At 49.6% G+C, this 27,867-nt stretch overlaps 1 protein-coding gene across 3 annotated transcripts in view; it reads right to left on the reverse strand.

The window, feature by feature from the left end:
* Window positions 1-26,929, reverse strand: part of SH3RF2 (SH3 domain containing ring finger 2) — a 274,927-nt gene extending 247,998 nt beyond the window's left edge. For 2 of the 3 annotated variants that reach the window (XM_069652450.1, XM_069652447.1), the window contains exons 1-2: window positions 26,829-26,929; window positions 20,292-20,734 (exon numbers count right to left, since the gene is read on the reverse strand). In XM_069652450.1, coding sequence (XP_069508551.1) covers window positions 20,292-20,672 — 381 coding nt within the window. In that variant the 5' untranslated portion in view covers window positions 20,673-20,734; window positions 26,829-26,929. Of the gene's footprint in view, window positions 1-20,291; window positions 20,735-21,880; window positions 22,216-26,828 lie in introns of those variants that run through there. The other variant, XM_069652448.1, reaches the window with a different exon arrangement.
* Window positions 26,930-27,867: the final 938 nt, after the last annotated feature.

The following is a 27,867-nucleotide window of genomic DNA, read 5'->3' on the forward strand; positions in this document are numbered from 1 at the left end:
CAGAGGGAAGACAGAGACAGCGATCTTACTAGGCCAGGTGACATTGAGATCACGCAAGTGCAGGGGAGGGGGAAGGGGAGAAGGGGGGAAAGTGGTAGGGGGCAGTGCAGTAGATAAGATAACCGTAAAAAAAATATAAGGATAAATAAATAAATACATAAATAAATAGAATAAAAAACTGCTTCATTTTAGGGAGTAAAACAGGCAGGTCCACCTGCAGGACTGTGGGCCTCATTAGGACCCAGGCGGTAAGGGGTTTACGGCGGCGTAAACAGCGCCGACTCTTACCGCCTGATTCCGAGGTCCCTTAGCGCCATGGAGGTTTTAACACCTGCTTTTAGCAGGTGTTAAAATCCATGGCGCTAAGGGACCTTGTTGTTAATTACGCCACCGTAATTTACGGTGGTGTAATTAACGCCTTCCCCACTCCCATTATGCCCTATGGGGCAAAAATGGGAATGGGGAAGGGTAAATGGGTTAATGGGGACTTACCGCCCCACTCACCTCGGAATGGGGCGGTAAGTCCATCAACCACCATGGCGTGTAAAGGTACGACCCAGGCGGTAATTTACCGCCTGGGTCGTAATGAGGCCCTGTGTCTTTGCCTCTCATTTCCCCTCTTGTCTCTGTGCCTCTTTTCTCTCACTCATCCCTCCCTCCTACTTTCAGCTCTTGCTCTCTTTCTCTGGCCTTTCTTCCTGCACCTTCTCTCTTGCCTCAGCCGCTCTTTGAGACACTTCGGGCCTCATTACACGGAAGGCGGTAAACCATGGTGCTATTAGCACCATGGTTGTCGCCGGTACCATACCGGTACCACCATGGAGGAAAGGGGAATTACCACCCGATTCCAAGGTTGGCTGGGTGGTAATTCCCCCTTCCTCCATGGCCCTTCCCCATTCCCAATTGCGGTACCGTAATTAGCACCAAGGTCCCTTTGCGGGTCCCAACTTTAACGGCTGGTCTACACCAGCCGTTAAGGTTGGGTCCCGCAAAGGGACCTCGTAGTAAGGTGGTAAGGGTTTACCGGTACTGGTGCCCTTGCCGGTACCGGTAAACCCTTACCTCCTACCGTGTAATGAGGCCCTTCGTCTCACTAGTTTAGCCCCGCCCACTCGTCATATGCACTGCTCACTTCTCCCTTTCTCGCCATGTCCCACTATCCCTCTGTCTCTCCTTGTCTCACTGATTTCCCCCTTCTAGTCCTAACCTCTCTCAGTGGGCGCATCCCACGCGCCCCCGCCTTTTCCTTTTCTACTGCCTCGCACCCATCACGTGACACCCCCGCACTGTCGCGGGTTTTGGCAGGTGCATCTGATCATCGTTATAATGAGCGCCGTGGAAGGAGCAGTTCTGGGTAGGCGGCGCTGTGCACTTCATGTTAGCTGCTGTACCCAGGGGGGGACTGTTCCCTGCACATCCTCAAACCGTGCAGACTTTTCTGAGAGCCTCCCTGGCAGCTGCCAACCCCCGTCTGTCGTTTGAGGGTGCTATGGGCCAAATTCTGTTGGTTTTGTGTTGCTTATAATTAAGGCACTTTTCAGTTTTTACTGATTTAATACAGACGGAAATAAATATGGTTTCTATCTGTATTTATTTGTAAAAACGGGAAAAACACGTCCTTCTGCTTGGGCCCCCATGCTGTCAATCAAACAATGCAGGCCAGCAGCACTGCAGTCTGACAGCGTGGAGAGTGTACACGTTGTGTGAAAAAAGATCTTTCATTGTGGACAACTTTTATCTTAGGCCAGCAGCAATCACAGACGCAGACGTTGCTGTCTATGATAGTGATGGAGCTGACGTGGATGTGGAGTAACGCCATTCTATTCGTGTGCTATGCATGTGTGTGCCTTAATGAATGCATTCTCAGTTGAAAAATACTGGTTTAAAATGATCTTTTTATGTGATGAATAAATATGAATAAATACGGATGGTAATATCTGCATTCATCATATTGTGTGGACCATAATGCCATTACTCTTTTTAAGAATGCTTACCCAGAAGCATTGTGTGCTTGTGCCAAAAGACGAGAAAAATGCATGCCAGATAAGGCATCTCATATGATGTATGTTATTTAGTTTTGGACACCACACGCTAACTGCTGTCACCTAGAAGGAAGAGGACCCAGGAGATAGACTTGACTACGTGCTGGACCCCAAACATTCCATGCGGTGTGCCTCCTTCTGCGTGCACATAGTGCAGTGCACTGCACAAGGATGCACATAGCAGGGAATGCAGTGGAGTGCATGGTCTCTAGAGCAAGGGAGCACCACTGCAGCGAATGGGGAGTCGTGCTGCAGCGGCGAAGGCCTTGTTTCCCTTCCCAGTCGTTGGCTAGGGATGTGAATATACATGGCAATAGCTGGAAGGTTAGGGGTGCCTAGCAAATGGCTACACAAAAGGAAAAGCCATTGGGTTTGCTATTAAGTTTAAAAAAAAAGAATTATTTCTTTATATTTCTTATAATTACAGTGAGAGATTGTGTGACTTCCTGACCTGTAAATATTTAAGCACTTCTGTTGCACAGTTCCAAAAACAGCTAGCATTGGTGCAGTTGTTTGGAAATGGGTTCGCTGCGTACTCAAGCGCTATACAAGCAACTGACCTAACATAACATTTAAGTTCTAGCGCTTGGGCTTTCATTTGAGCAGTGTTTGGCAGAAGGGGAGCCGTCTTATAAATTTCCCGGGGGGGCCCAAATACAGGAAGTGACATCATTGGCAGCTATATGGATGCGCGTGCAGCACAGAAGAGTGGAAACATTGGCTAGCATGTACTGCATATACTAAAGTGAAGTAAGAAGGAGATTTAAGCCTTCGAGTTGCATTCCAGTAGGCCATCACAGCCCTACTCCACCCCTCTATAATCATCCAGGTTGTAGTAGCCCTCAAAAGGCAGAGCAACACAACTAGAATGGGAGAACGAAATGCCGTCCCATCCTGTGAGTGTGTCAAACGTCAGAGCAAAGACTTTGCGTGTGCCTCCTACCTTGCAGCACAATCTCACTAATTTGGTGCAAGTCTCGCAAATGGGAGCATGGGAATCCCCTGCATGTTGTGGGCTGCAGACCCCGGATCACATGCTCCTTTCTTCAGTGTGAAACTGTGGCCAAGGCTCTTTGGGCAAACATTCAGAATGGGTCTCACACCTATAAACAGTGTGATATATTGAGTGGGCACCTCACTCCTTGGAGCATAGAATCAACCGTTGCTGGTAATCACACAACTGAATGTACAGTTTCACTCTTGGTCATCTCAGTGACCCCATGTATATTAATGGAGTCAGTCTCCCATCTGGGAAGACAATTATATATCTGTTAAAACACTCTGAATTGTCACTCCAGTTTTCTTGATCTAGAGATCCATACCATATTCATTCAATGTGTGTGCAGGGGTGATAACTTGTGTCTGAGATAGCTCATTCTTTCATTCAGGAGAGATAAAGGGGTAACAACCCCCTGTATGTGGGATCAGGCTCATTTTACCCCATGGCCACTCCAGAAGGAGTGAGCAGGTTTTAAGACCCTGCTGATTCTGCTATCGGACAGGCTTAAGCCTTCTATCCCTTGCCCCATCACAGCTCCCAACATCCTGAGTGGCAGTTTATGGACATCAGGCAGCTCTGGACATGTCTGTTGCCAATTGAATGTAGACAGATCTACTATTTAGACACTGGAAGCGTGCCATGAATCCACATTGGTGGTGAAGAAGCACTCAACATACAGAACACAATGGTATAGTGTTGCAGTCCTGCTGAGAAATGACAATTCTGAGCATGTGAGCACTAGGCTGGATCAGTGCTGCCCCATAAAAGGTGTAGAAGCCTCTGTGAGAAGTGGCAGTACTGTCCCAACGGTGAGAAGTGTAATATTTTCTCATTAACTATGCTTAAGAACTTTGGGTTACTGAATAGTGCTGCTACATTCTGCGTAATTTCATCCCTTTAAATTTATGAGCTCTTGTATAACCACGACAGCGTTGAGTTATTCTGATGATGACAGACTTGCTCAATAGTTCTGGTTCTGTATCATTAAATGTACTTCAGATCCTTAGAGTATCGGAAGGATATTTCAGGGGCAAAGTGCTTGCCAAGACGACAAAGAGCAACACAGGTTCGATCCCTCGGTCCGCGCAACACAGGTTCGCTCCCTCGGTCCGCACAACACAAGTTCGCTCCCTCGGTCCACACAACACAGGTTCGCTCCCTCAGTCCACGCTTAGAAACCTCTGGGTAGTACACGCATTACAAATAACCAATTAAAATAAAAAGAAATACATCTTTTGAGAAGTGCTAGGGCCTTGTCAATAAAATTGTAGCAGCTCAACTGAGAAGTGCTGATGTTGTGCCGTCAAAAGTATAGCAGGCCCACTAAGATGAACTAGCATTGCCTCAACAAAAGCATAGTATTATCGCTGCAAACAATTATAGAAGCCTGTTACAGCAGTACTATCCCATCAAGAGTATAGCGAGCTAACTGAGGAGTACCAGCATTGCCCCATTTCAAATATGGCAGCTCTACTAGAAAGTGCTGGCTCATACGCCTCCGCTCCCCGCCCATAGCATTCACCCTCACCACGTGCACACTCAGAGACATGCAAACAGTCTCATTTGCCCTCTGCCTGCCCTGTTTCCTGCCACCTCCCTTGCTTTGCATCTGTGCCTCCATTTCTAAAAATCCTTCTGGGTTGGGTGTACCTCTACATCTGTGCACTGCTCTTGCCAACAGGGGTGCACAGATGTACAAATACACCAAATCCAAAACGATTTTTAGAAATTGAGGGACAGACTTGTTTTGCATCTGTGCCTCCATTTCTAAAAATCGTTTTGGGATGGGTGTACCTCTACATCTGTGCACCCCGGTGCACAGTTGTAGAAGTATACCCAACCCAAAACGATTTTTTAGAAATTGAGAGACAGATGCAAAGCAAGAGCCTCTGCTTTGCATCTGTCCCACATTTTTAAAACATCGTTTTTCCCCGGCTTTTACCCGGGCCGCCAGAGAGAGACACAGTATGGATGGAACAAAGGGCCATCTGTACTGCGTCTCTTGTCTCCGGCCAGGGGGGGGGGCTCAGCCCCGACTTCACTCTGCCGGGGGGAGGGGCCCGGGCCCGCAGCCCCCCCGTACTCGGCGCCCCTGTTTGGCAGTGATCTTGGATGCCTGGGATCCACCCGTCCATGGTCCATTTTTGGAGGTCTGGTCACACAATGCACAAGTTACCACAAGATATCCTTAGAACCCCGGACAACCCTGTCCACTGTAGGTGAACCAGCAGATAAGTCACAATACTGTGGCTGTAGAAAGTGAAAGAGGACCAGCATGGCCAAAGCCCGCTCCACTGTTCTGACCCAAGACTGTCTTGGAACAGATCTTTCACCCACAATTCCACTGGAACATTATGTTTTCACGGCCATGTTAACGGAGAGTGAAATGTGGCATGTTGGTGGCAGCTCGACCAGATGCGCCATAGGGAGATGTTCCATTGGCTGGTGCCTGTGAAACTCTGGTAGGATGTGACAGGGCCATAAAAGGCAAGACTGGCTGAGGTGGCGTATGAATTAGTTTTTGCCTCAGCCATATCAAGCTTGGCTGGCATGTGGTTGTTATGTCCCAGCCTTTCAGGTCTTTTATTTAGCCTGTCGATATCCTTGATGCATTGGCTAGTCCGCCTCAGGTCCTTTAATCTTTCAATGTCTAAAGGCTGCTGCGCTCTTCTGCCCTTGTGCCAAAATCCCGCATCTGTCAAGGTCCCCATGCGCCGTCAGGAGATGACCTGCCATAGTTGCCAAGCTGCCTCTTCTTTTGTGTGACACTTTCAGAAAGTCCTGTTTTTCAGACATTGTTGTTCAGTTTTCATCACTCTATTCTGGGCTGCAAGCCCTGAAATGCAGAGGGATATTGGTTGGGAAAAAACGAGGTATGTTTGCTGGTGGCCTGAGGTATCACGCAAGGCAAGTGGGCACTTGCCCACTCCCAGTCTCACGCCACTCTTCCGGCCACCATCCCCTGATGGACCACAGGGCAAGAAGTTGGAGGGCATGGGGTGTTAAGAGCAGGGGGTTGGGCTCCGCACCCGGGGCAGAGGGAGACAGTTTGGCGCCCTCAATGCGGCCTCTGAAGCAACCTCGCAGAGAGCAGAAAAAGGAAAGAGCAGGTGGGAATGGGGGCAGACTCCAGGTACAGGAATGAATGGAAAGCATTGGTATGAGGTGCAACATGCCTACAGGGGGTCGGGTGGAGGCCTGGACCCTGAACCAAACTGGTTCCAACAAGAGGAACTTTTCCCCAATAAAAAGGGACGGCCGCAGCAAGTCGGCAATCCAATATGCAAGCTCATCCAGAAGGGATGAAGCCGGGCTAAAATTAAATTTGTGGAGCAGCACGCTCGGCTAATGAGAAGCGCTGGTGGCGGCAAACTTCGGAGAGAAAAAAGCAGCAGGACGAGAGCTGCATCGAGTGAGCGTTGGGCGAAGCTGTGGGGAGAAGCCACAGTGGGCTTGGTGATAGCAGAGGCACGCACCGGGGGAGCTGAACCATTCAAGCCGCCGTGCCACGATGCACAACGAAACTGACACACGCCACCAGGAGGAAGAGCAGGCCGACACCCGGCGGAGGAAGGGGGTGTTCAGAAGTGAATGGTATGCTGTACAAAAGGGCGGCAGGTAACTGGACATGGCAGTCCCGAAGCCGGCGAGTTTTTCCGTGTCGCATAGCGGTTCATATTCATGCAGCTGAGGTTTCCAAAGCGGTACCAAGCAGCAGAGCCTCATTTCGATAAATGCCTTCCAATGGGGTGTGCAGTTTCCTGTTCGTATTTCAAAAAAAGTGAGCTCCTTCCTGCAATGGGCACTGAGCAGAAGCATCCCAGAGACACAGATAGTCTACTACTTGGACGATTTCTTATTTGTAGAGCCACGGGAGTCTAATTTATGCAGGGGAACAATAGAAGGTTTAAAAAAAAGTGCTGGCAATGGAGCATCCCGCTGGCGGGGGAAACAATGGTGTGGCCCCAGACAATACAGTTCCTTTGCATAGAAATAGACTCAAGGGAGGGGGTCTGTCATAAACCCAGAGAAAAAACTACCGACCTACCGGACACCATAAGGAGCTTCCAAAAGAAAGAAAAAGGAACAGTTGGGGAGCTCCAGTCACTGGCGGGGAAACTTAATTTTACAGGCAGGGTCATACTGCAAGGGTGAGTGTTACAATATGGGAAGAGTTTTAAAAAAAATTCAGCGACACGGTTATCTGGCCCACGCTTATCAACCAGGAGAACAAAAGGGTACTTATTCACCGACGCAGCAGGTGCAACAAGATTTGACACTCTCCCGGGGAAAAAATGGCGTGCAGGGAATTGGCCAGAGAAATGGCAGAGGCATGGCTGGCCAAAAAACCTTACGCTGCTTGAAGTTTTTCCAATATTGGTGGTGGCCTGGGTATGGAGCAAGCAGCTACGTAATAAAGAGGTGGCAATATGGTCAAATATCATTGCAGTGGTGCAAGTGTTCAACAAAGGGGTGATATCTTGTCTGCTCGTGTTAGAAATGTTGAGGGCAAGAATAATGACTGTTTTGAGTCATAACATGGTGCTGAAAGCCAGGCATATAGCCGGCGAGGAAAACACTGTTGCTAACGCCCTGCCTCGTTCACAATGGAGGATTTTAAGGCAAGTGAGACCTGATAAAGATCCGGCAATGACAGCCACACCAGAGAAAGCATGGGCAGCGTTGGAAGACCAGACGAGGAGACAGGAAGTGTCAGAAAAGCAGAGTACACAGAGCAAAGCAGAACACTTTGCAGGAATGAGGCACCACCAAAGCAGGGGCAGGGTCAGAGAAAAGGCTGGAAGGGTAATAATGGACCGGGCCAAAAACGCTCTGGCCCACAAAACGGCTAAGCTGTACTGTACGTACCTCCAAAATGTAATATATGTAATTAAGAAAAAAATGATGTTAACAAATATTTAGAATGGGCATCTACGCAAGGCAGAAGAAAGGCCTGGGCAGCGGCGCATCTGGCAGTGGTAGCATATGCGCTAAAAGTGGCTGGAGGCACAGATCCAATAGGTAGCCCACTGGTGAAATATGCGCTCATGGGTGGGCCAAAATTGAAAGAAAAAGGCCCAATGCCAGAAGACCGTTAAACTTTGGGAAAGTAGCACGCCTGTAGGGGTGCTAGGCAACTCATGCACCGGCAGTTATGGGCAATGCCACTGGGCCGCCCAAGGCGAGGCCAGGTAACTGTTGTTACACGGCAGCAGGGTCAGGTGAGGGGCAGCAGCCCTCCTACAGGGTCAGTGCCCCTTTCCTCCCCACAGATAAGGGAGACAGCAGGGTCTGGCACATCAAAGCGCAGGAAGGGTGAGGTAATAAAAATATCTCACACGTCCAAGAGAATATATGTGCGCATTGCACCCATGAGACCGAGGCAGGGAATTACAAAGGGATGCCCCCCCGCCCCGGGGTCGGAGGGGGCCCCATTAGTCAGCTGCAGGCTGACCTGGTGGGTTGGAGCACAGCCCCCCCACACATACTACAAAGTCCCAAGGAGTGCCCTGGGTCTTATATAATGAGCTGCTTGCAGCTCCAAAAACACAAACTGTTTGTGGACCCTGCACGGGGACCACACAGGATAGGGAAGTTCGCTGTGCTACTCAGCATCTTCCTGCTCTTTTTCTTTTCCACAATAACCCCCCACCCTAGAAAAGGGGGGGAAGAACAATGGAAAGAAACTCAGGACACCGTATGGTGACCACAACAAGTTGTGGGACAAAAAAGGTGGCATGGACAGAGGGGATAACCTCTGGACCCCGGGCCCAAAAGTGTGATACTATTATGATATGTGATTATTGTTTATGTTCCCATAACCATATCTGTAACAATAAAATCCTACAGCCTTTTATTGCCAACACTTGACCATATTGTTGTGGTGTAATATTTCATGGGGAGGGCAAGGCCCGTAAAATATGACGCACACACCCCACAACAACTACTGTAAATCTGCTGCATATGGGTTCAACAGTTATGGGCAATGCCGCCGGGCCGCCCCAAGGCGAGGCCAGGTAACTGTTGTTACATGGCAGCAGGGTCAGGTGAGGGGCAGCAGCCCTCCTACAGGGTCAGCGCCCCTGTCCTCCCCACAGATAAGGGAGACAGCAAGGTCTGGCGCATCAAAGCGCAGGAAGGGTGAGGTAATAAAAATGCCTCACCCGTCCAAGAGAATATATGTGTGCATTGCACCCATGAGACCCAGGCAGGGAATTACAAAGGGATACCCCCATCTCCCCAGGGGGCAGAGGGGCCCCAATTAGTCAGCTGCAGGCTGGCCTGGGAGGTTGGTGCACAGCCCCCCCTACACATACTACAAAGACCCAAGGAGTTCCCTGGATCCTATATAATGAGCTGCTTGCAGCTCCAAAAACACAAACTGTTTGTGGACCCTGCACGGGGACCCAAACAGGATAGGGAAGTTCGCTGTGCTACTCAGCGTCTTCTGCTCTTTTTCTTTCTTTCCTTTATCACTTCTGTGTCCTCACGTTCGCTGTGCACTCAGCATCGTTTAGTTACTAATTCAATTTCGTGTTCGCCGTATACGCGGTGACACTTTCTTTACATGAACATTGAGCTGTTCTTTTTCATCCGCGCTTTGCGCCGAGGCGTGTAGGTTGAATAAACAAATCCCAACTTTCGCCTAAGGAGGCCCAGCTTTGCCCAGGACGACAAATGGGGAAGTTCCAGGCCTGGGAGGGCTGGAAGCTACGTCGAGCCCCCAGAGTGAAGTTTGCAAGGAAGAAACCGGGCGCCGCGGAGACCTTGCTACTTTGTTTCAAGTAAGTCCACCGTGGCGCCGGGCCTGCACAGCCCAAGGCCGCGAGCAGCGGGACCAAATGAAACGAACTAGCTTCGAACTGGCAGCAAGTCAACACGAAGCAACGAGGCCAGGGCTAATGTGTAATACTGGGAAGCAATGTGGACAATTATAACTGCGGCTAATGAAACATGTTTGAAGAGCCCGGTGGGGTTTCAAACAAGAAAACGTGCATTTTTAAATTGTTTGTATACGGGAGCATGTAGTTTTGTTTATGAGTACCAGTAAGCGGTTCACAGAATACTGTGTTATTGAAACAAGGAAAGAAGGCACCACATAAGCCTCCTGTGCCATTGGCATGCATGTGATAATGCCAAATAAAAGTTAACAAAGCAGTGAATAGCCGGTCTGATAGCACAGCAAGAAGAGTGCTTGAGTTGACATCTGTGTGGAGCCTGCCGATGCAGGTTCGAATCCCGGCAGGGCCAAACCCAGCCTTTCATCCGTAAACAAACCGCAGTTGGAAATATGTTGTGGCCACTTTTGCGACACAAAGACATATCCGGCAGCAGGAGACGGTCTGGCAGTGGAAGCCGTCACCATTGGTGAAGGCAGCATGACTGTACCGTTGAGAAAATCAAAACGGACCATCTAGCAAAATTGAGCTTTATAACACTGCAATGTATTGAGGAAGAGGGCCACTGCCCTACCTGTATCACAAAGGGCTTCCTGCAAATCTGCACAGAGTTGGGGGGCCAACTGTTAATGCACAGAGCCGGCAGTGCTGAAAAAGGTGATAAAGGAGGCTGGATGCAACCTGGCAGAATATGGTACCCATTCATTCCGGATAGAGGCGGCGACAGCAGCCGGGGCTGGTGGCATTAGGACCAAAGGGGGTAAAAGGGATAGGGGTTGAGATCTAATTGTTTCAAGAAATACATTAGGGAAGACTTGGTGTAACACAACATGTTCTCCACTGCAGGTGGCGGTCCATACAAATCAGCATGGATCGTGGGTCATTCTTTTGTGACTTGGGCCAGGAGGTGGATAGAGGATGTAGAGCACGGCCTGTTTCTCCGAAAGATGATCACCACCTGGTGGGGGACCCCGGGCATGAGATGAGAGTGTATACATGACAAACTATCTGATTTGATTGGTTCCGGGACCCGCCAGAATACCTGGTAATACACTTGGGTGGGAATGATGTAGAAAAGTTGTGGAGAAGGCAGTTGCAAAAGGACATGTGTGACTCACCAAACAGCATAGCCCACTGCTGGAGGGAAACTGAAACATTCCTGTCAGAAGTGGTGCCAAAGAGGATATGGCACGGGGCCAAATGCAGAAAGGCGGTGGAAACATTGAGGAGAAAATTAAAAAAGGCGCTAGAGAAGTTTTGCACGAACACTAGGTTACATTTTAATCGGCACAGGTTATCCTTTTACTAACAGCAAGGGTTCTTTTGGGGGGAACCGAAGCAGCCTGAGACCCACTCGCTTGTGGCGGCATGGCGCAGAGGAGAGAATGCCAGTTGGACAGATAAGGGGCGCCAGCCAGAAATGGAAGAGATGGTAAAGGCTGGAGAGGCAAACGTCCAGCTTGCAGACGCAAAATAGGCCTTGCCAGACAGAGCTCAGGGACAGTGGAAAGTCTGCTGTCGGGTACTAAGAGGAACTTTGAAAGACCATCTGGCTGCCGGCATCCTTCACTCACCTGGACCACGAGGTGCCCAATAGAGCACCTTGAGTTTGTTTTTCTGAGTTGCTTGTTGTGCCTTGGTGTTGCAAGCAAAAAAGCATGCAGCTTATATTTTTATGCCACACAAATCGTAGTGCAGTGTGATTCATTCAGGTACATGGTGCGTTACATAGCAAGGTATGCCCGCCCTGCTCCGCTTATCTCTGCTTCCTTAGGACAGTCTCCACAAGCACGCTCAGGCCACTAAGTCTCCCTGGAGTCAGGAAAGTTTCCCTGATCTATGACTCATTTCCCTGAGAGTGGGCCGGGCTTCGAATTCAGTGATACACTTCTTTCACGCCATCGTGAAACATCCGGGGGCTGCCTCAACACGGGGTGAGTGGGGCACCATGGAAAGGGGGAGAGGTCCTTTCGCTCTGTGGCTGTTTGCATGTGTGGTATTGGGTAAGGTGTTTGCCTTACGTACAGTGGACGGTATGTGTTCCTCAGTGGCGCAACACCATTGAGCAGATTGTTAAGCCCATTTGATTGGGGAAGGAAAGACACAGAGACGAGTTAACTCTGTACTTGACTTTATTAAACTAAAGGACCTTGGTCCTTGCAGCTCCTCCTCTTCTTCCCTGGTGCTGTATCCTCACAGGACACTCGCTAACGTCAATCTCCCTTTGTAACACCTCCCCCACACATATCTTCTTATGTCCACCTCATATCTCTTCAATTAGTCTACTGGGTCTTTTGACGATTCGCCTTGGCCGGTCAGCCCGCTCACTATCATTTTCGAAGACATCAGCCTGTCGTGCTGTGCAGCTCCTCCTTCATCTTCTCCATTCATCTCCTGTGTGTCCTGCGTCCCGGTATATTCTTGGTTCGATGCTCTCTCTCCCCCGGGTATGAGATGATGGAAGAAAGATGCATTCCTGGTCATCTCCTTCTTCCCGTTAGTGGCATGGACCAATTGTCTTTTTCACTTCTGTCACCCGCAGCGGCATGCTTTCCTATCTCGAATCTGTCTTTCTCTGTATCCTCTGTGTTACCAGGACTTCATCTCCTTCACCAAAAACCTTCATCTTCGCCCCTCCCCTCCAGTGAGTCCGTTCTTTGGCTATTTCCTTCCCTGTGGCGTCTCTCTCTCTCTCTCTCTCTCTCTCTCTCTCATAGATCTGCTTCTATGACTTCTGCCTCTTCTGTTTTTGCCCGTTCCTTCCATCTGCCTGGGGTAGCCTCATCTTTGCTTTGAAGGCTCTCATCAGGTTATCAGGCGGCACTTCTGTCACTGTGTGAGGTGGGTTTCTGTAGTACTGCAGCATGCAGCAAAGCACCCTTTAGTATCGACATACCTTCTGTATTGTCCCGTAGGACAGATGACATGAACTGCTCTGTCATGCCATTGGCCTGGGGCCACAGTAGAGTTATCTTCTGGTGCCTGTACCCTAGGTGTTTCGTGAACTTGTGAAAGTCGTGGCATTGAATGGGGGTCCATTGTCCATTTTCACAGTGTGGGGGATGCCCCATTCACTGAAAACCTCATCAGTTACACCAGCCACCTCAGTGAATGCCGTGGAGGCAGCCCTCTTTACAAACAGCAATCTCGAGAACTCATCCATAATCACTAGTAGGTAGCCTCCCGTCTCCAGTGGTCCATAAAAGTCCATCGCACTTTGTGCCACACCCTCTCAGGGATCTTGGTAACAGGTAGCGGGAGTGGCAAATCACTCTTGGCCATACATTGACATGGGAAAAACTTCCTGACTGCTTCCTGCACCATGTTGTCCATGAATGGGAACCACCCAGTCTGCCTCAGCATCTTCTTGGTTTTCTCCACCCCTCGGTGTCCCTCATGTGACTTAAAGACCAGCCCCCTTGGAAGGGCTGATGGTACCATGAGGCAACATCCTCTCAGTAGTATCCCTTGTTCCGACACGCCCAGCTCTGTGCATACTTTTGCCATTCAATCCATCTCCTGCATGTTAGCACCCCTATGGCATGGTATTTGCCGCTTATAGTCTTTCGATTTGTTGGTGTTCACCAGTGCCCTGCCCATAACAATGGATGGGCCGTTATGCGATCCCTGGCCCAGTTCTTTTGGTCATCTGCACCGGCGGCATGGCTTGCTCAGTGACGTAACAGAGATACTCTGCATCCCCTTCTCTTGGTGGCTGCTGCCTCAAACTCGGGTGTCGTGAGATGTAATTGGCTGGGTTGTTGTCCCCCCCTGGCCGGTGGACAATGGTATAATCGTATTCTTGGAGGCAGATGCCCAACCTCTCTATTCTAGGCAGCATTATTGTCCACAGTTTGCCGAACAATGACACGAGGGCTTGGTGGTCAGTTACAAGAGTGAAAGTTTTCCCAATCACAAAGTGGTGAGAGTACTCACAAGTACAAGTATCAAATGCTGTCTGGCATTCCTGCGACCAGCGGAACAGCTCTTCCTTCCTCTGCAACCTCTGTAGTGGTGCAGTGGTAATAGCGTTTTGTGGAAGGTACCTGGCACAGCACGCTGCCACTCCTAAGAATGACCTGACATCAGCCACTTGAGTTGGTGCTAGAAGTTCACTGATCGTGCAAACTTTCGCTGAGTCCAGCGGCATCCCCTGGCTTGAGATTATGTGTCTGTAAAATTGCAGTTTTTCCTCGTTGATTTTGCATTTCTTATAGTTCAGTGTAAGCCCCCTCTACTCAGAATGTCACACACCGCAATGAGGGCTTGCTCATGCTCTTCTTGAGACGTTCCATACACCAGAATGTTATCAGAGTAGTTGAAGACTGACCTCACAGGATTTAGTAACTGCCTAATGGCCTCCTGAAATATTTCTGCGGCTGAAGGTATCCCAAAGTTGAGGTGTTTGTAATGAAACAGACCTTCGTAAGTGGAGAAAGCCGTAACCACTCTCGACTCGGGGTGTAACTCTAGCTGTCGATCTTGGGCCCTGGGTGCCTTTCCCTCTCTATCACGGTTTTGGGACCCTCATATAAATACACAGTCTTATCATTTCCTTCCTTTGGCCCCATGACTAGGGGAGAAATCCATGGTGTGGGACCTGTTGCCTTCTCAATGAAATCATTGTCCATCTACTGTTGTAGCTCCTGAGACACTGCCTCCTGCAGGTGAAACCATATCCTCCAGGGGAGCTGTGGGACGGCCTGATTTTTTTTGTCAATGTGTAATTTTACTACGGTGTCCTTGAGCTTCCCTAGTCCTTGAAATAGCTCCGGAAATGCATGTTTAATCACTTCTTGCCCTATCATGATTCCGGTCATATGAGCAATGCTCTGATGTTCAACTGGGTTCGCACTACAACAAACCAATTAATTGTCCTGATAGTGACCATCTATCAACCCCAGTGCCTTGGAGGTACGGTAGCTGAGTAAACATGTCCCGCTGACTGGGCTCCTAAGCACGTGGATGGTGGTGTCAGTCGTCTTCCCATTGTGCAATAGTGTCTTCTGAAACTGTCCAAGTGTTGGCAGCAGCGTGCTGGATCCCCACTGGAAAATGTGCACCTTGGCCTGGGTTAAATCTCTCCTGTCTCCCATCTGCAGAAATTACTGGTCTCCCATTATGTTGACAGTGGAGCTTGTGTCAATCAGGAAGCAGTGTGTCTCCTCGCCCCCTCTTGACCATCTCCTTCGGGGCATCAGCTCATTCTTGCTCGCCATCCATTAAATTGATGAACTTGTCTGTATATTTAGGGTATGGCTCCTGTGAGTACTCATCATATTCATAGTATATGTCTCTGGGGTATTCATACTGGTCCGTGCCGTACCCCGCTGTGGTGGCTGCTCGTCGCCCAAGGTCTCACCATAGTCCTGGCTCTGGTCCATGGCCCTTATCGGTGGTGGTCTCCACTGCTGTTGCGGGCTAGACCTGGCGGGTGCGCGTCAGCCCATGGGCGTCACTGGCGGTTGTCGTCCAGCTGAGAATGGTTTCCCTTCACGACAGACTGTGCAGAAGTGACCTTCACTGCCACATTTTGAGTGTCTTTGGCTGATGGCTGGGCACATGCCAGCATGAGGAAATGTCTGGCCACAGCAATAACATAGTCTCTGTGGACGGGGGTCCATCTGCACCTGCGTGTACCCGTCTCTCTGCAGACAGTGTAACATGGTTGGGTTGTGACCAGAACCCCTTTCTATCTCCCTGGTCACAGAGAGCGCTGCAATGGTCTCCTCCTTGTCACCCTTCTTCTTGGGCGTCTCCATGGTGGTCGCCTTGATCTCAACTCTTTTGCGGACTCTCACCATCTCTATGACCTCGACAATCCTGAGCGGCTTCTTAAGCAGTTGCTTCTGTAATGCAGATGACACACAGTCCTCTATGATGCAAAGTTGAACCACCTCATCATCAGAGAAGTCCGAGAACTGGTAGTGGACCAACTTCTGCCGTAGTCGAGTGAGGGACTCTTCCACGGTCTAATTTTGGAGATGTATAACATTGATTAAATATATATCTCTCATAGTCTCTATTAGGCTGTATCACTAGCTTCTTGTTCAGTGCTGCCACAAGTTCATCATAGGTGGTCCTCTTGCCCGCCGGCATAGTCTTGAGGATACCTTTAATCTCCTTCCAAGCAAGGTTCATGAAAATGTCCTTCACGACCGGTGACTTCTCTTCCCCAGCGGCCCTAATGAAATCATCAAAGTCTTCCACCCATTCGGTCCAACGTGGTCCCTTTTCATGTAGAGGTTGCAGGCTAAACGGGCATGGTTTCATCACAAACTTTATGTTTGTGTTGCCCTGGTGTGGCACCCCTTGGTCTTCTGCCTGATCTACCATGGTGAACTCTCACAGATCACCCGGCCTGCCTGGCGTGTTCTCACCTTATCGAAACAGTGCCTGGTGCCAGCCACTCCTGTCAATACAGCTGTGGTGAAGTGGATATGAGGTTTGCGGGGTGTTGGCAGCTACATTGGGCTAAGCAGTGTTCCCCAGTGCAGCATTCCAGTCCAGTCACTCTGTTAGTCTGCCACATTCCATATGTGCATTCCTTAAGGGCAGCAGTATATCATTTGCCGGCAATTCAAAATGACCCAGGGTCCAACGAAGCACTCTCTCTGTGTAATTATAGATGCAGCCACTGAAGGGAGCGTGTTGCATTTCACAGCACTCTCCTTATGGTCTTGTGAATAAATAAATGATTCTGGCATCCAACGTGTGCCCCCAGGCACACGCGCACGGTTGTATGCGCTGCTCTGTGGAGATGGGGCTTGGACTGGGCCGCACAACCGTGAAGTAACCCATGACATAGGCCGGATCCCAACGAGGACTCTAGCTGTCAGGAAGGACCGCTCGGGCAGCACTGGAAGTGGAACGGGGACACCTGTGGGCTGGATCCCCACAGGGATTACAGTAGATGTAAAGGAACACTCAGCAGCACTGCAAATAAGGAGTGGGAATGCGTAAGGATGCGGGAAGCCAGAGTAACACCGGCTGGATACATCAAAGGACACAGAATGCAGGAAGCTACCCATGTAGCTAACAGGACGCAGCAAAAGTCACAGCTGAAAGCAGGCAACGGCTTGTTTGCTCTCGTCGCCAGTTGTTAACTCCCCTTTTGTTGGGGGAGGGAAAGAAACAGAGACGTGTTAACTCTGAACTTCACTTTATTAAACTAAAGGACCTTGGTCCTTGCAGCTCCTCCTTTTCCTCCCTGGCTGAAAGCAGGCAACGGCTTGTTTGCTCTCGTCGCCAGTTGTTAACCCCCCTTTTGTTGGGGAGGGAAAGTAACAGAGACGTGTTAACTCTGTACTTCACTTTATTAAACTAAAGGACCTTGGTCCTTGCAGCTCCTCCTCTTCCTCCCTGGTACTGTGTCCTCACAGGAGTCAAGCTAACATCAATATCCCCTCATAATACTGATCAGGCTCTAGCCCCCAACCCCCAAACCCTAAAATTTTGGGCTGTGTTTACTCGACCTAGCTAACCTACAGAGCTGGGGCAGGATAGAACAGTACAAAGACATTAAACAGTGTCTGGGCTTCGTTGTTAACAAAGGCACAGCCATTAGTAACGTAAAGCATTTCATTGTTAGAACCTGCATAATTTTTTAGGAAATTGAAATCGTGATGTGGGGTTAGTACTTGCATGCCAGGGGAGTGATTGGAAGCGTAGAGAGGCGACAGAAGACTGTTAATTTGCGCAGCAGTCCTTAAATGGGTGCTTTCAGACTTAAAGGAGCGATCTAACTGCTTGTAACATTGCAACTGCGATAGAATAGTCTCATTAGAATGCGTAAAAAGCTAGCTACTCCCCACACAAATACGTTGCCCCCTCTTCCACAGTCTCTTAAGTTAGCACCTCTCCCAACGTTTGAAGGTTTAGTCCCATTCTGCCCCCACCCTTGAAATGTTAGCCCAGGTGCAGACCCTGGTGTTCCTTAAGCCACACTCCCACATATATTGCTTTTGTTTAGGTCAAGTCCTTGGGGGCCTGCAGTTTATTGCGGCCCTCAGTCGGAGGGACGGGGGCAAATGTGTTGTGAAAGAGAACCAGGGTTTCTGACCACAGGCCCAGCCATCTAATGAATGGCTGTCTTTGCCCAACATGTGTTCCACTTCCGGGCAAAAGAGCGAAGAGGTACACTGCGCACAGCATCTAAAATGGCTGGGTTGAGTCTTGGCAATGGCCCGAGCTTGAGCCCCCTCCGCCCTCAGTCCCCACCTCACCAAGAAAGTGGGAGCTGTTTCTGCCATATCTGAGGAGATGGAACTTTCTTGCAAACAAAGGTTAATGCCGCTTACAACCTGGAACACTGTGTACAATGTATCTGTTTGAGGGAGTGAGGCGGAGAGCCTGGCACTCGAAAAGGGGAGTGGCATGCAGAGGTCCATGGGACGAGCGTGGGCTGTGGGGGTTGGGGGGAGGTGGATCTAGGGTCCGTGGAAGCAGTGGGTGTAGGGGCGAGCAGTAGTGAAAGAACCTTTGGACCATTCGTAGGCGGCAAACAAATTAACAAAAACACATAGGCCTTATTACGACCCTGGCGGACAGCCGGAGTCGTTTTTTTTCCTGCGCCCTGGAATGAACAATTACCGGGGTACTGCAACCCCGGCGGACCCGGTAATTGCCCATTCCAGGGTGCCGGAAAAAATTCTTCCCCATTCCCATTGAGCCCCATAGGGCTCATAGGGCTCAATGGGAATGGGGAGCCCGGATGCACCGGCACCATTCGGGAATGGTGCCGGTGTATGTGACATGCTGTGCTCGCGGGTGCCGCTCTGCCCGCCAGGTCCAACCTGGCGGGCAGAAAGGCACCCGCGAGCACAACTCGTAGTTTATCTGTGTGGGAACTAAGGTACCGGCAAGCATACCAGTTGCGTAGTTCCGGGACCGGCAAATTTGTAATGAGGCCTAGGAGTCGTTCAAAGCCCACAGCCTGGCCATCATGGGCCCACCAGCAAAACACTACTTACCCTAGGAGCCTAGGCTGGTCTACCCGGAAGTATTATATCTTGCCCACACAGACTAGCGGAAGCGCAAACAAACCACACAAATGCCGAAAGTTGAGCTCCATAAAACACGCATGACCTAAGAAATGTGGGTCCCAACAGAATAAACTCACCGCAATGTTGCAGTGCAAAAGAAGCACTGCGTGCGACCTGCCTGCCACGTGCTCAACAGGGCCCAGCAGCCCTTTAAAAAGGGGCTTCGCCACAGAATGTAAAAAAGCAAGCACAGATATGCCGATTTTGCACGAAAAACGCCCCTTTGCAGATTCGGCCTTTCCAAGCACAATCTGGGAATGACGCTATGCCTGCCGAGTCGTGTTCAAGGTGACCAAGGCATCTCTCAGAGACGTTCAGCAATCACAGGCGTGTTTTGGCCTAAGCGGTGCGTGTCAGTGTGATATAGACGTCATGCTTTGAGGTGCATCTGCCGTGGCGTTCATGTGCCCTCTTACACACCCACACCCGCCTGTCACACGAAAGCACGCTGCAGTCTACATCAAGAGAATAAATGCTCGAGAGGCGGAGACGCTAACAATAAACAGACGAGACAATGCTCGCTTATTACACCGGCTCGCTTGACGTAGGTGAGCGCGTGAGTAACACCATAATAACACGCTGCATACTGCCTCGGCAGTGCCTGGGGCAGGGCACATATTGCATCGTAATGCACAATACGTTATCACCATGTACAATCGGTTGCCACCAAGCACTATAAGCTGTCACTGTGCACAATAGTCACCATACCCAATAGACTGGCAGAATGTACAAAAGAATGTAAAAACACGTTGCCACCATTCACGATGCGTTTCCGCCGTACACGCTAAACTGTCACCACAAACCAGTGGTTTTCAAAGTGGGGGCTGGCCCCCCGTGGGAGGGGAGGATGTCAAGGGGTGCACCAGCCTCCTTAAAACAGATTAAGACGACTGTGTTTAATTGAAAATATAAGTTGTAGAAAATCAGCGAATATTTTTAAGTGCATGGGCCCTCCCTGGACATCAGCAGGGCCCTCAACTCCTAAGTGTGGGGAGTGGGGTGGAGGGGTTCCCAGAAACAATATTTTTACTCAGGGGGGCCTGTATGAAAAAGTTTGAGGACCACTGCCATAAACACTAATACCTATTCAGGAAGTTTCCACACACAATACGTTGTTAGCATGGACAATAAGTGGTTACCATGCACAATGAAATGACACCATGCACAATAAGCTGTCACTGTGCAAGACAATTTCTGATCGCACAAAATAACATGTTACCGTGGAAGACCAACTGTCACCTTTCACTAAATATTGCCATCATGAACAGTGAGTTGTCTCCATAACACACAATTGGTTGTCACTTACCCCTTCCACTGGGATTCTGCCCGACTGGATCAGCCTGTAGTGTCCCGGTAACACACCTTGCAGCTCCCGACTTCTCCTGGGGGACCCTTTCAGAGGAGGACCTCCCGCCCTCCGCAGGGAGTTGGCCCGGACAATCGCTTGCTCGCCCCGGATGCCTTCCAGCAAGCGGACCAGCAGCAGGTTCGCGGGCAGCTCCTCAACGCTGTTGCAGTAGGCCGGTGTCCGACACTCGGGGCATCTGAGCTCCTTCCTTGAGTTCACGGCCTTCTGTAGGCAAGGCTGGCAGAAGGTGTGCTGGCATGGCAGCACACGGGCACTGGCGTCCAGCCTCCCTGCACACACGGGGCAGGCCAGCAGGTCCAATACTGACAAGTCATCCATTTCTGCGTGCTCAGGTCCAGTGTTCCTTGGTGAAGAGCTGGAGTCTAGCGCAGCATGGCCACCTTAAAAGAGAAAGGGGAAATTGACTTGAAGCAGAGTCTTAAATAAGGCAGCTTAACGACTTCTACAGCGGGAATCATTGCTCTTATCCTGTTATGCGACATCTTTTGGATCCCAGTTCCCAATTGTTCCTATAGCGATATATATGCACGTCATTTCTATCTTGCCATCCAAATGATTTCTATACTGGGATCCGATTTGCACCAGTTTTGGGATCTCAATTGTCTTGACTTTGATTTGGAGTTGCTGCGAGCCTTAAAGTCAAATGGATCATATTCTGAGATACAAATCATTGATAACGCAGGCCCAAAATAATTCCTATCTCACGTTCCAAATCATTCCCACTCCTGGTCCCAAATCATTCCTATCTCAGGTCCCAATTCTTTCCTATCTCACGTTACAAATCATTAGTATCCCTTGTCCAAAATCATTGCTATGCCAGGTTCCAAATGTTTCCCAATCAAAATTCCATCTCATTCCTACCCAGGTCCCACATCATTCCAAAACCATGCTCCAATTCACTCCTATCCCATGTTCGAAAACAATGTGCATTCCTCGTTGCAAAACTGCCCCATCTTGGTCATCACATTGTTTCTATCTTGGGATTCAAATCCTTCCTATCCCCGGATGTGCATAGATCGCAGGACCCAAAGTGCTCTTATTCCAGGGTCCAAAATATTTCTATCACAGGATCCGAAATGTTCTTATCCTGGGATACCTATCGATTTTCTACTGAGTTCATAATATGTTCCCATCCGCAACAGGTAAATCATTCCTAATCCTCGATCCAAACTGTTCCCATCCCATCAAACTTGTAGTTCCAATCAGGATCCGGAACATTTATGTTCCAGGGATCCAGTCATCACGTGCCTTGCAAGGCTAGATCTAATCCCTATCTATCTATCTATCTATCTATCTATCTATCTATCTATCTATCTATCTATCTATCTATCTATCTATCTATCTATCTATCTATATTGTTTTTTGTATCACGCCATTCACCCATAGGCCTCAAGGCGCTCACATAGACATACACCAACATAAACCAGCTCCCAGCATTTGAAATGTTCCTATCCTGGAATCCGAACGGTTTCTACCCCGAGACCCATACTGCCCATCCCAGAATCCTACCCAGGGACGGGACTCACCCCTGCCTGGTGGAGTGATGCTTGCCTGTCTCCTGATCCGAGCCGCTCCTGCCCTGGAATCCGGTGGATCAGCTGAGCCCCAGCCTCTGGCAGCGAAGGGAAGCGGGGCACCGCAGGAGCCTGCTGCTGCCTCGCACACTGGCTTCCCAGCCAGAGCACATCTCCCCGCGATGCCTCATCATACAGTTTGCAGATGTGCACCTTGCTCGCTCATCCCAATATACAGTGACTCACTCACGTGTGATTCAGCACTGCGTGAAAACACTGCCTCCCGCAGCAGCCTGCCTGCCTGCCGGGGCTGGAATAAGCCAGGAGTAGGGGGCACAGGGCAGGCGAGAGGCACAGAGAGCCTGCCCACGGTGGGCAACCAGTGGCTACACACAAGCCACTGGGAGGCGCCTCTCCCTGGCGAAAGATGGTCAGCGCGGAGCTTCCAACAGGTACCGCGGTGCACAGCATGCTTTTCCCGCCAGTGGGATAGCTGAAGGGTTGAGCGCCTGCTGCAGGTTAGTATCAGCACGGCGCACCTCCATGCATCGGAGATGAGCTTTGCGCTTATATTGCTGACTGTATCAGTTCAGTAGGGACAGTAGTTTAACCCCTCCCCCTGCCCCCCCCCATCCCCGCAAGCTTCCGTCCCCCACCATAATCAACTCACGCGTTCCGGGAAAAATCATTTCTTTAACAGAAGGGAGTGCTTAGTCCCCCCCCCCCCCCCCCCCCCTCCCCCCCTTGTCTTGTGGTGCCTTGAAACGCCATTTGCTGGACAGGCGCTTGATAAATACACAATTAGATAAATACAAAATAAACTGCGCAAGTCTGGCTAGGAGAACTTGAAGTCACATAAGCACAATGAGCTAAACGGACATGACACTTTTTTTTGTTTGAAATATGTGCTTAACAGGGAGGCATCGATGGCGGTGTGGCCTTAGGCAGTTGGAAAATACAAGACCCACAATACGTCTTGCAAGTAAACGGCGTCACTCAGCCGCATCCGACCTTACTGGCTGGCTGGCTGGACGAACCTTTAGATTTTCTTTGGGAATTCAGTCCACGTCTGCTCTTCAGGCAAATAAACAGCTAAAATGTGTCACATGTTCCCTCTCGGTTCTCGATTTGCACCCTGGTATCAGTGTGTTGGCGTCCGCCGCGGTTGCATTGCGTGCGCAGGGGGTACATCTCGGCAGGATAGCTCAGGAGTAACGCGCTCGTCTTGGAAGCAAGACGACATGGAGCAACACAGGTTCGGTCCGCGCTTAGAAACCTCTGTGTATTAAGGCCCTGATTCACAGAGCATATTCCAGTGGGGTTTTGCCAATATAAAAAGCTTCTGTGAATTAGGCCCTATTACATCCTTGGCGCAAAGCACAGCATCTATCATTACTGTCCATATCATGCTCCAACCACACAGCCTTTCTCCTACCCGTGCACTCAAGCCGTGAACTCGAGATCAGCGAAGCAATACACCAGTGATACAAGTCATGTCCCGGGAGGAAACGTGCGCGCCACGAAGCAACACAGGTTCGATCCCGGGTCGTCACTTAGAAACCTCTGGGTGTTTAAGCGCGTTATAAACTGCAACTTAGTCAATAAAACAATTACGCAACTAAAAAAAAACCAATTCCTGTAACAGCGACTCGATGCCCACCTGCAGGCTGCGTGAGCGCTTTAAAAATGCTAATATCTGGAGTGGTGCTTGGTGAACCTTTTAATTCAAGGCTTGTAAACATGTTTCTAAGAGTGTGTGCAAGCGAATAAGCATGGCACGGCAACCCTAGCCCACAGTAGCCGGTTTGGAGGTGAGGTTTCTGTCAGAGAAAACTTTTAAATAATGGGTTGCAATGGTGCCCTTGACAGCACACTTGCCAGAGAGACTTGCGTGGGCAGATTCGATTCACACCAGCTCATTTTGGCAGGGATGTCCCTTAGCCTTTCCTACACCTGTCTGCCCATTCCACAGCAAAGAATATACAGCACAAGGATCTGCAACTTGCAGCCCTCCAGGGGCTTTGCACTACGACTCATGTGATCCCTCACTATGGGCTCTGCTGGCTAAGGCTGATGGGAGTTGTAGTCCAAAACATCTAGAGAGCTAATGGTTGCAGACCCACAATACACACTATTAACAGAGAAGGGGAACATGCCTATGTTTTCGAAAAGGGGCCACAATACAGTCTAGTAGAAAAGGATGAGAAAGAAAGCTCAGTGATGGGAGTCTGCATTTCTACTGCACTTTGCAAAGTTAATCATCTCTAGCTGGCCATGATGGAGTGGAAGGACACATCACGGTTTGGAAAATTGAGCCATAGTAAGAAAATATCAGCAATATATTTGCATAATGTATGCATCCCAGAAAATATCACTCATGCCCTGAGCAATTATTTCTGGGTAGGAAGTTTGGGGGCTTGGGCGTCATTGCTGGTAACAAGATGCCATCACATTCAGTGAGTTGCTATAAACTTCAAGGCGCTATATATTATACTACAGTTTCCAATGCCTTCACACCCACCAGGGAGATTCCCCCAATTCATAAAGTCCTGAATGGAGCACTGAAACTGGGCCAGGTTTCCCAAGATTCACAAACTGGCAAAAAATGACTCCCAGGATTCAGATCCAGGAAAATTAAAAGATTTTGCCCTGACCACTGTAAGAAACTGCACGTGCAGTGAACAGCTGTTCCCAGCGCAGAGACGAACTTCAGAGCACAGGTGACATTTGCACTGGGTTGTTTTTGTTTTGCATTTAGGCACGTTAATGTGTCTTAAATCTTAGGGGGGGTTGCTGATACAGAGGTGGATGAATGGCTACGAGTGACTATTGTCCGTTAAGAGGAACACATGGCGGGTGATTAGAGAGGGGTCTTTAAAGCTGCATGCTGTTTGAAATGATGATCATGTGCATTTGATAGTGTTTCTTTCAGTTTTAATAGTTCTGGTATAAACTAATTGGCCGATTCATGGAACTATTTGCTTGGAAACTCTGGGATTTGCGCGCCATTCTGCGTGCGAAACCCGTTCGTTGAGTCATGGATTTGACTGCGTGGCAATTTTTCGTAACTTGCGTGGAGTTCGCACAGTCTCTGCACATGTCTTCAATCGGTAGAGTGCCTTGCGCGAGACACCACGCAGAGCGGGGGCGAGGCCTGCGCAGACGGTGAAGTAGGGGTTGGAACTCGAAAAATGAGGAAGAACAAGGGAAAAAGTGGATGTCATGAGTGAGTGACGGGTCGCAGGCAGTCCATGGCACGCCCACAAATGCGCACGCCAAAGCTTATTCATGGATGTGAATGCGCAACCTCTCGCCTACGAAATGGCCATGCAAATCCCTCCATCTCTACGGCACCCGAAGGCAGGCATAAGAACACTTGCGCATAGGAATCGCAGCGTGGCGGAGGGTTTGCATGTTGGATTTAGGGGTGCGTGTACGCAGCTTGGGATCCGATTGCACTTAGGTGTGTGCGTACACAGTGTTGCAGGGTGTAGGAATGATTTACGGGGGATCAGACGCAGATTTTCAGAGTTTTACCCGAGTTATGAAGTATCGTACGCATGTTGTCGGGGTTCCGGTAACAGTTACGGGAGACCCTGCGCAGGGGCCCCGAGATACAGGCCCGCTTACGGGGGACCCCACACACTGTTTCAAGGCTGCGTGTTTTTGCACCCGGAGCTGCACACAAAGGTAGCTGTTCTGTCTGTTTTTGCTTTGCGTGGGGTCGTGTCGGGGGCTTTTCGGCAGCGTCTTGCGTATACGGGTACTTTGCACAGAGAATTCCATGAACATATGCATTTTTTATTTTGCGCGCAGGCTCATGCAGTGTCGTTCTTGCGTGCAGCACTTGCGGGAGAAATGCGCACTTTCCCATGAATCGGCCCCTAAGATTAGAGTTTTTGTGGCCCGCATTCACTTGCCTACTGGTATTTGTAAACTAGCATTCGAGATAGGGAAACATGCTACAAATATATTCTTTTTGCTGAACATGTTACTGTACCAATTTATGTATCGCTAAAATGGGTTATGTAAGTCTCAAGTCATCTCTATAAAACGAAATAATATTTTGTGTTTTTAATACTTTATACAAGCCTATCGCTTGCCTGATATGACTAGGCTCCTAGCCCAGGCATTGAACCCCAGCATATGTTTTCCATTCCAAGCAAGCATGTGTTATGCGTGAAGCCACTCAGACAACTTGAAACGTACTCTATTTATAAAAACCAAAAAAACTTTGGGAAGCTTTTCCAGCGGTTTGAGGTGGATGTCAGCCCTGCAACCTGCCATGACATGCTCACATTTTTTGAAGCTGCGTTTCCCAAAAAAGTACGACATCTGCGGAAGCCGTCGGCTTCAAACTCGTCACCCTAACATGGAGCCCAAATAATCGGCCTGGTCGTCGGTGCATTACCTGGGCCGAAACCCCGAGTACGTCACGGCAGTGCGAGTGTCACAGAGACTCCAGCGGCCACCAGGTGCTGGTCGCACCTGCACAGGTGGGTCAGAAGAGAATGCAGACCCCGTGCCCATTCACTGCCCGGGTTCTTTTAAAAGAACCCACCAGCCGGGGAGCGGATTGCCACGGCAGGAGCCGCTGGGCAGGACGCCGAGCGTCTCCTGAATGCCCCATTGACAGACGCAGATAGAATTCTCTTCAAGACGTTTGCCTGAAGCCGGTCAGGTGTGTTCATAATCTCAGCCCTTTGCCTTCTCGGGAGTGAATGACGCCGTGAGCAGTGCAATTCGTGGTCCACCGGCTAAGTAATGACCTGTTGAAACCATAATACCCTAGTTTTAATCCCCCAACCTCTGTCTCAGGCTTGCCCCAAAGTGAGCGCTCCACAGGAACTCGTTCCACGTCTCCTGTTGTGTCTGGCTGTGGCTAACCCCTTTGCGGACAGCTAGACACATACATGAGATAGCAGAGCCGGACCCCGCGCCTCCCCGAGCAGCCACTCACCTGAGTGCCCTGACCCCTCATTTCAAAAGCGGGTCCCCTACGAAACACCGCCGTCCACTGCCGCTTCTCCAGAGCTCCACTGAGCACCCTGCCTTCTTCCTGGCAACTTGGAAGGCTCGGCTTTCAGTACTTGCGGTGCTTGCACGGCCCTTTTAACTCTATCATGCCCGGACCCTGAAGGAGAAAAGCACTTCCAGGCAGTCTCCGCCGAGCTTTCTGCACTTGGAACTGTTGGCCATTGCTATTATAGCGCCAAATTCTGTCGTGCTCGGCGCTAGCAATTTTGGCAAGTAAGGGAACTGATATACAATAAGGAGAAGAGAAATACACTCCACGTGATCACACTATTTGTTTGGTTAAATCACGAAGCTGCGGTTACAACAGTCAGTTCACCCTGCCCCCACGGCTGTAAATTCAGAGAATGGGGGAAAACTTAATAAAAGAAGAGAATGAGTAAAAAGGTGAAAAACTTCAAAGGAGTGATCTGTGTTTAAAATACACTTTCCAGTGTGCGGTATCTGAGTATTCTTAAACAAGTTCCCAAAATGTGTATTTCTTTTATTTTTTCCAGGTCTTCTGCCATCCCTTCCAAGTTTTCTGAGCCAGCCTTGGACTTTTGTAAATCTATTTTTATTTATTTATTTATATTCATAGCGGCGTACAATACCTGAGGCATCTAGGCGCTAGTGGCAGTACAAGTGAGGTAGCAAAGTCCACAGTGTGGAGGACTGAGCAAATGATTACAACATAGGGTGGATTGAGAGTACACATTACGGTAAAGCCTCACCTCATAGTAAAGGGGGCTACATGGGGAGCGTGACAAATCAACGTTTGGGGCACTAGTGGTTCAGGGATGAATATCAGTTTCTAATCCCTCAATCAGCCCCATACCTCTAGCACACCAGAAGCGATCCAAACAGATTGGAAACACAAGCAAATTATAAACCTACTTGTCCAATTTTGGTAACGTGGACGGAACGGAAGGCTTATCTCCACAAGGTCATGGATCTTTGGTTAGTTGCAACACTGCAATAATACA

The sequence above is a fragment of the Ambystoma mexicanum genome, chromosome 3p (genome assembly GCF_040938575.1).
Source record: "Ambystoma mexicanum isolate Mex_15411 chromosome 3p, UKY_AmexF1_1, whole genome shotgun sequence".
NCBI classification, from domain to species: domain Eukaryota; kingdom Metazoa; phylum Chordata; class Amphibia; order Caudata; family Ambystomatidae; genus Ambystoma; species Ambystoma mexicanum.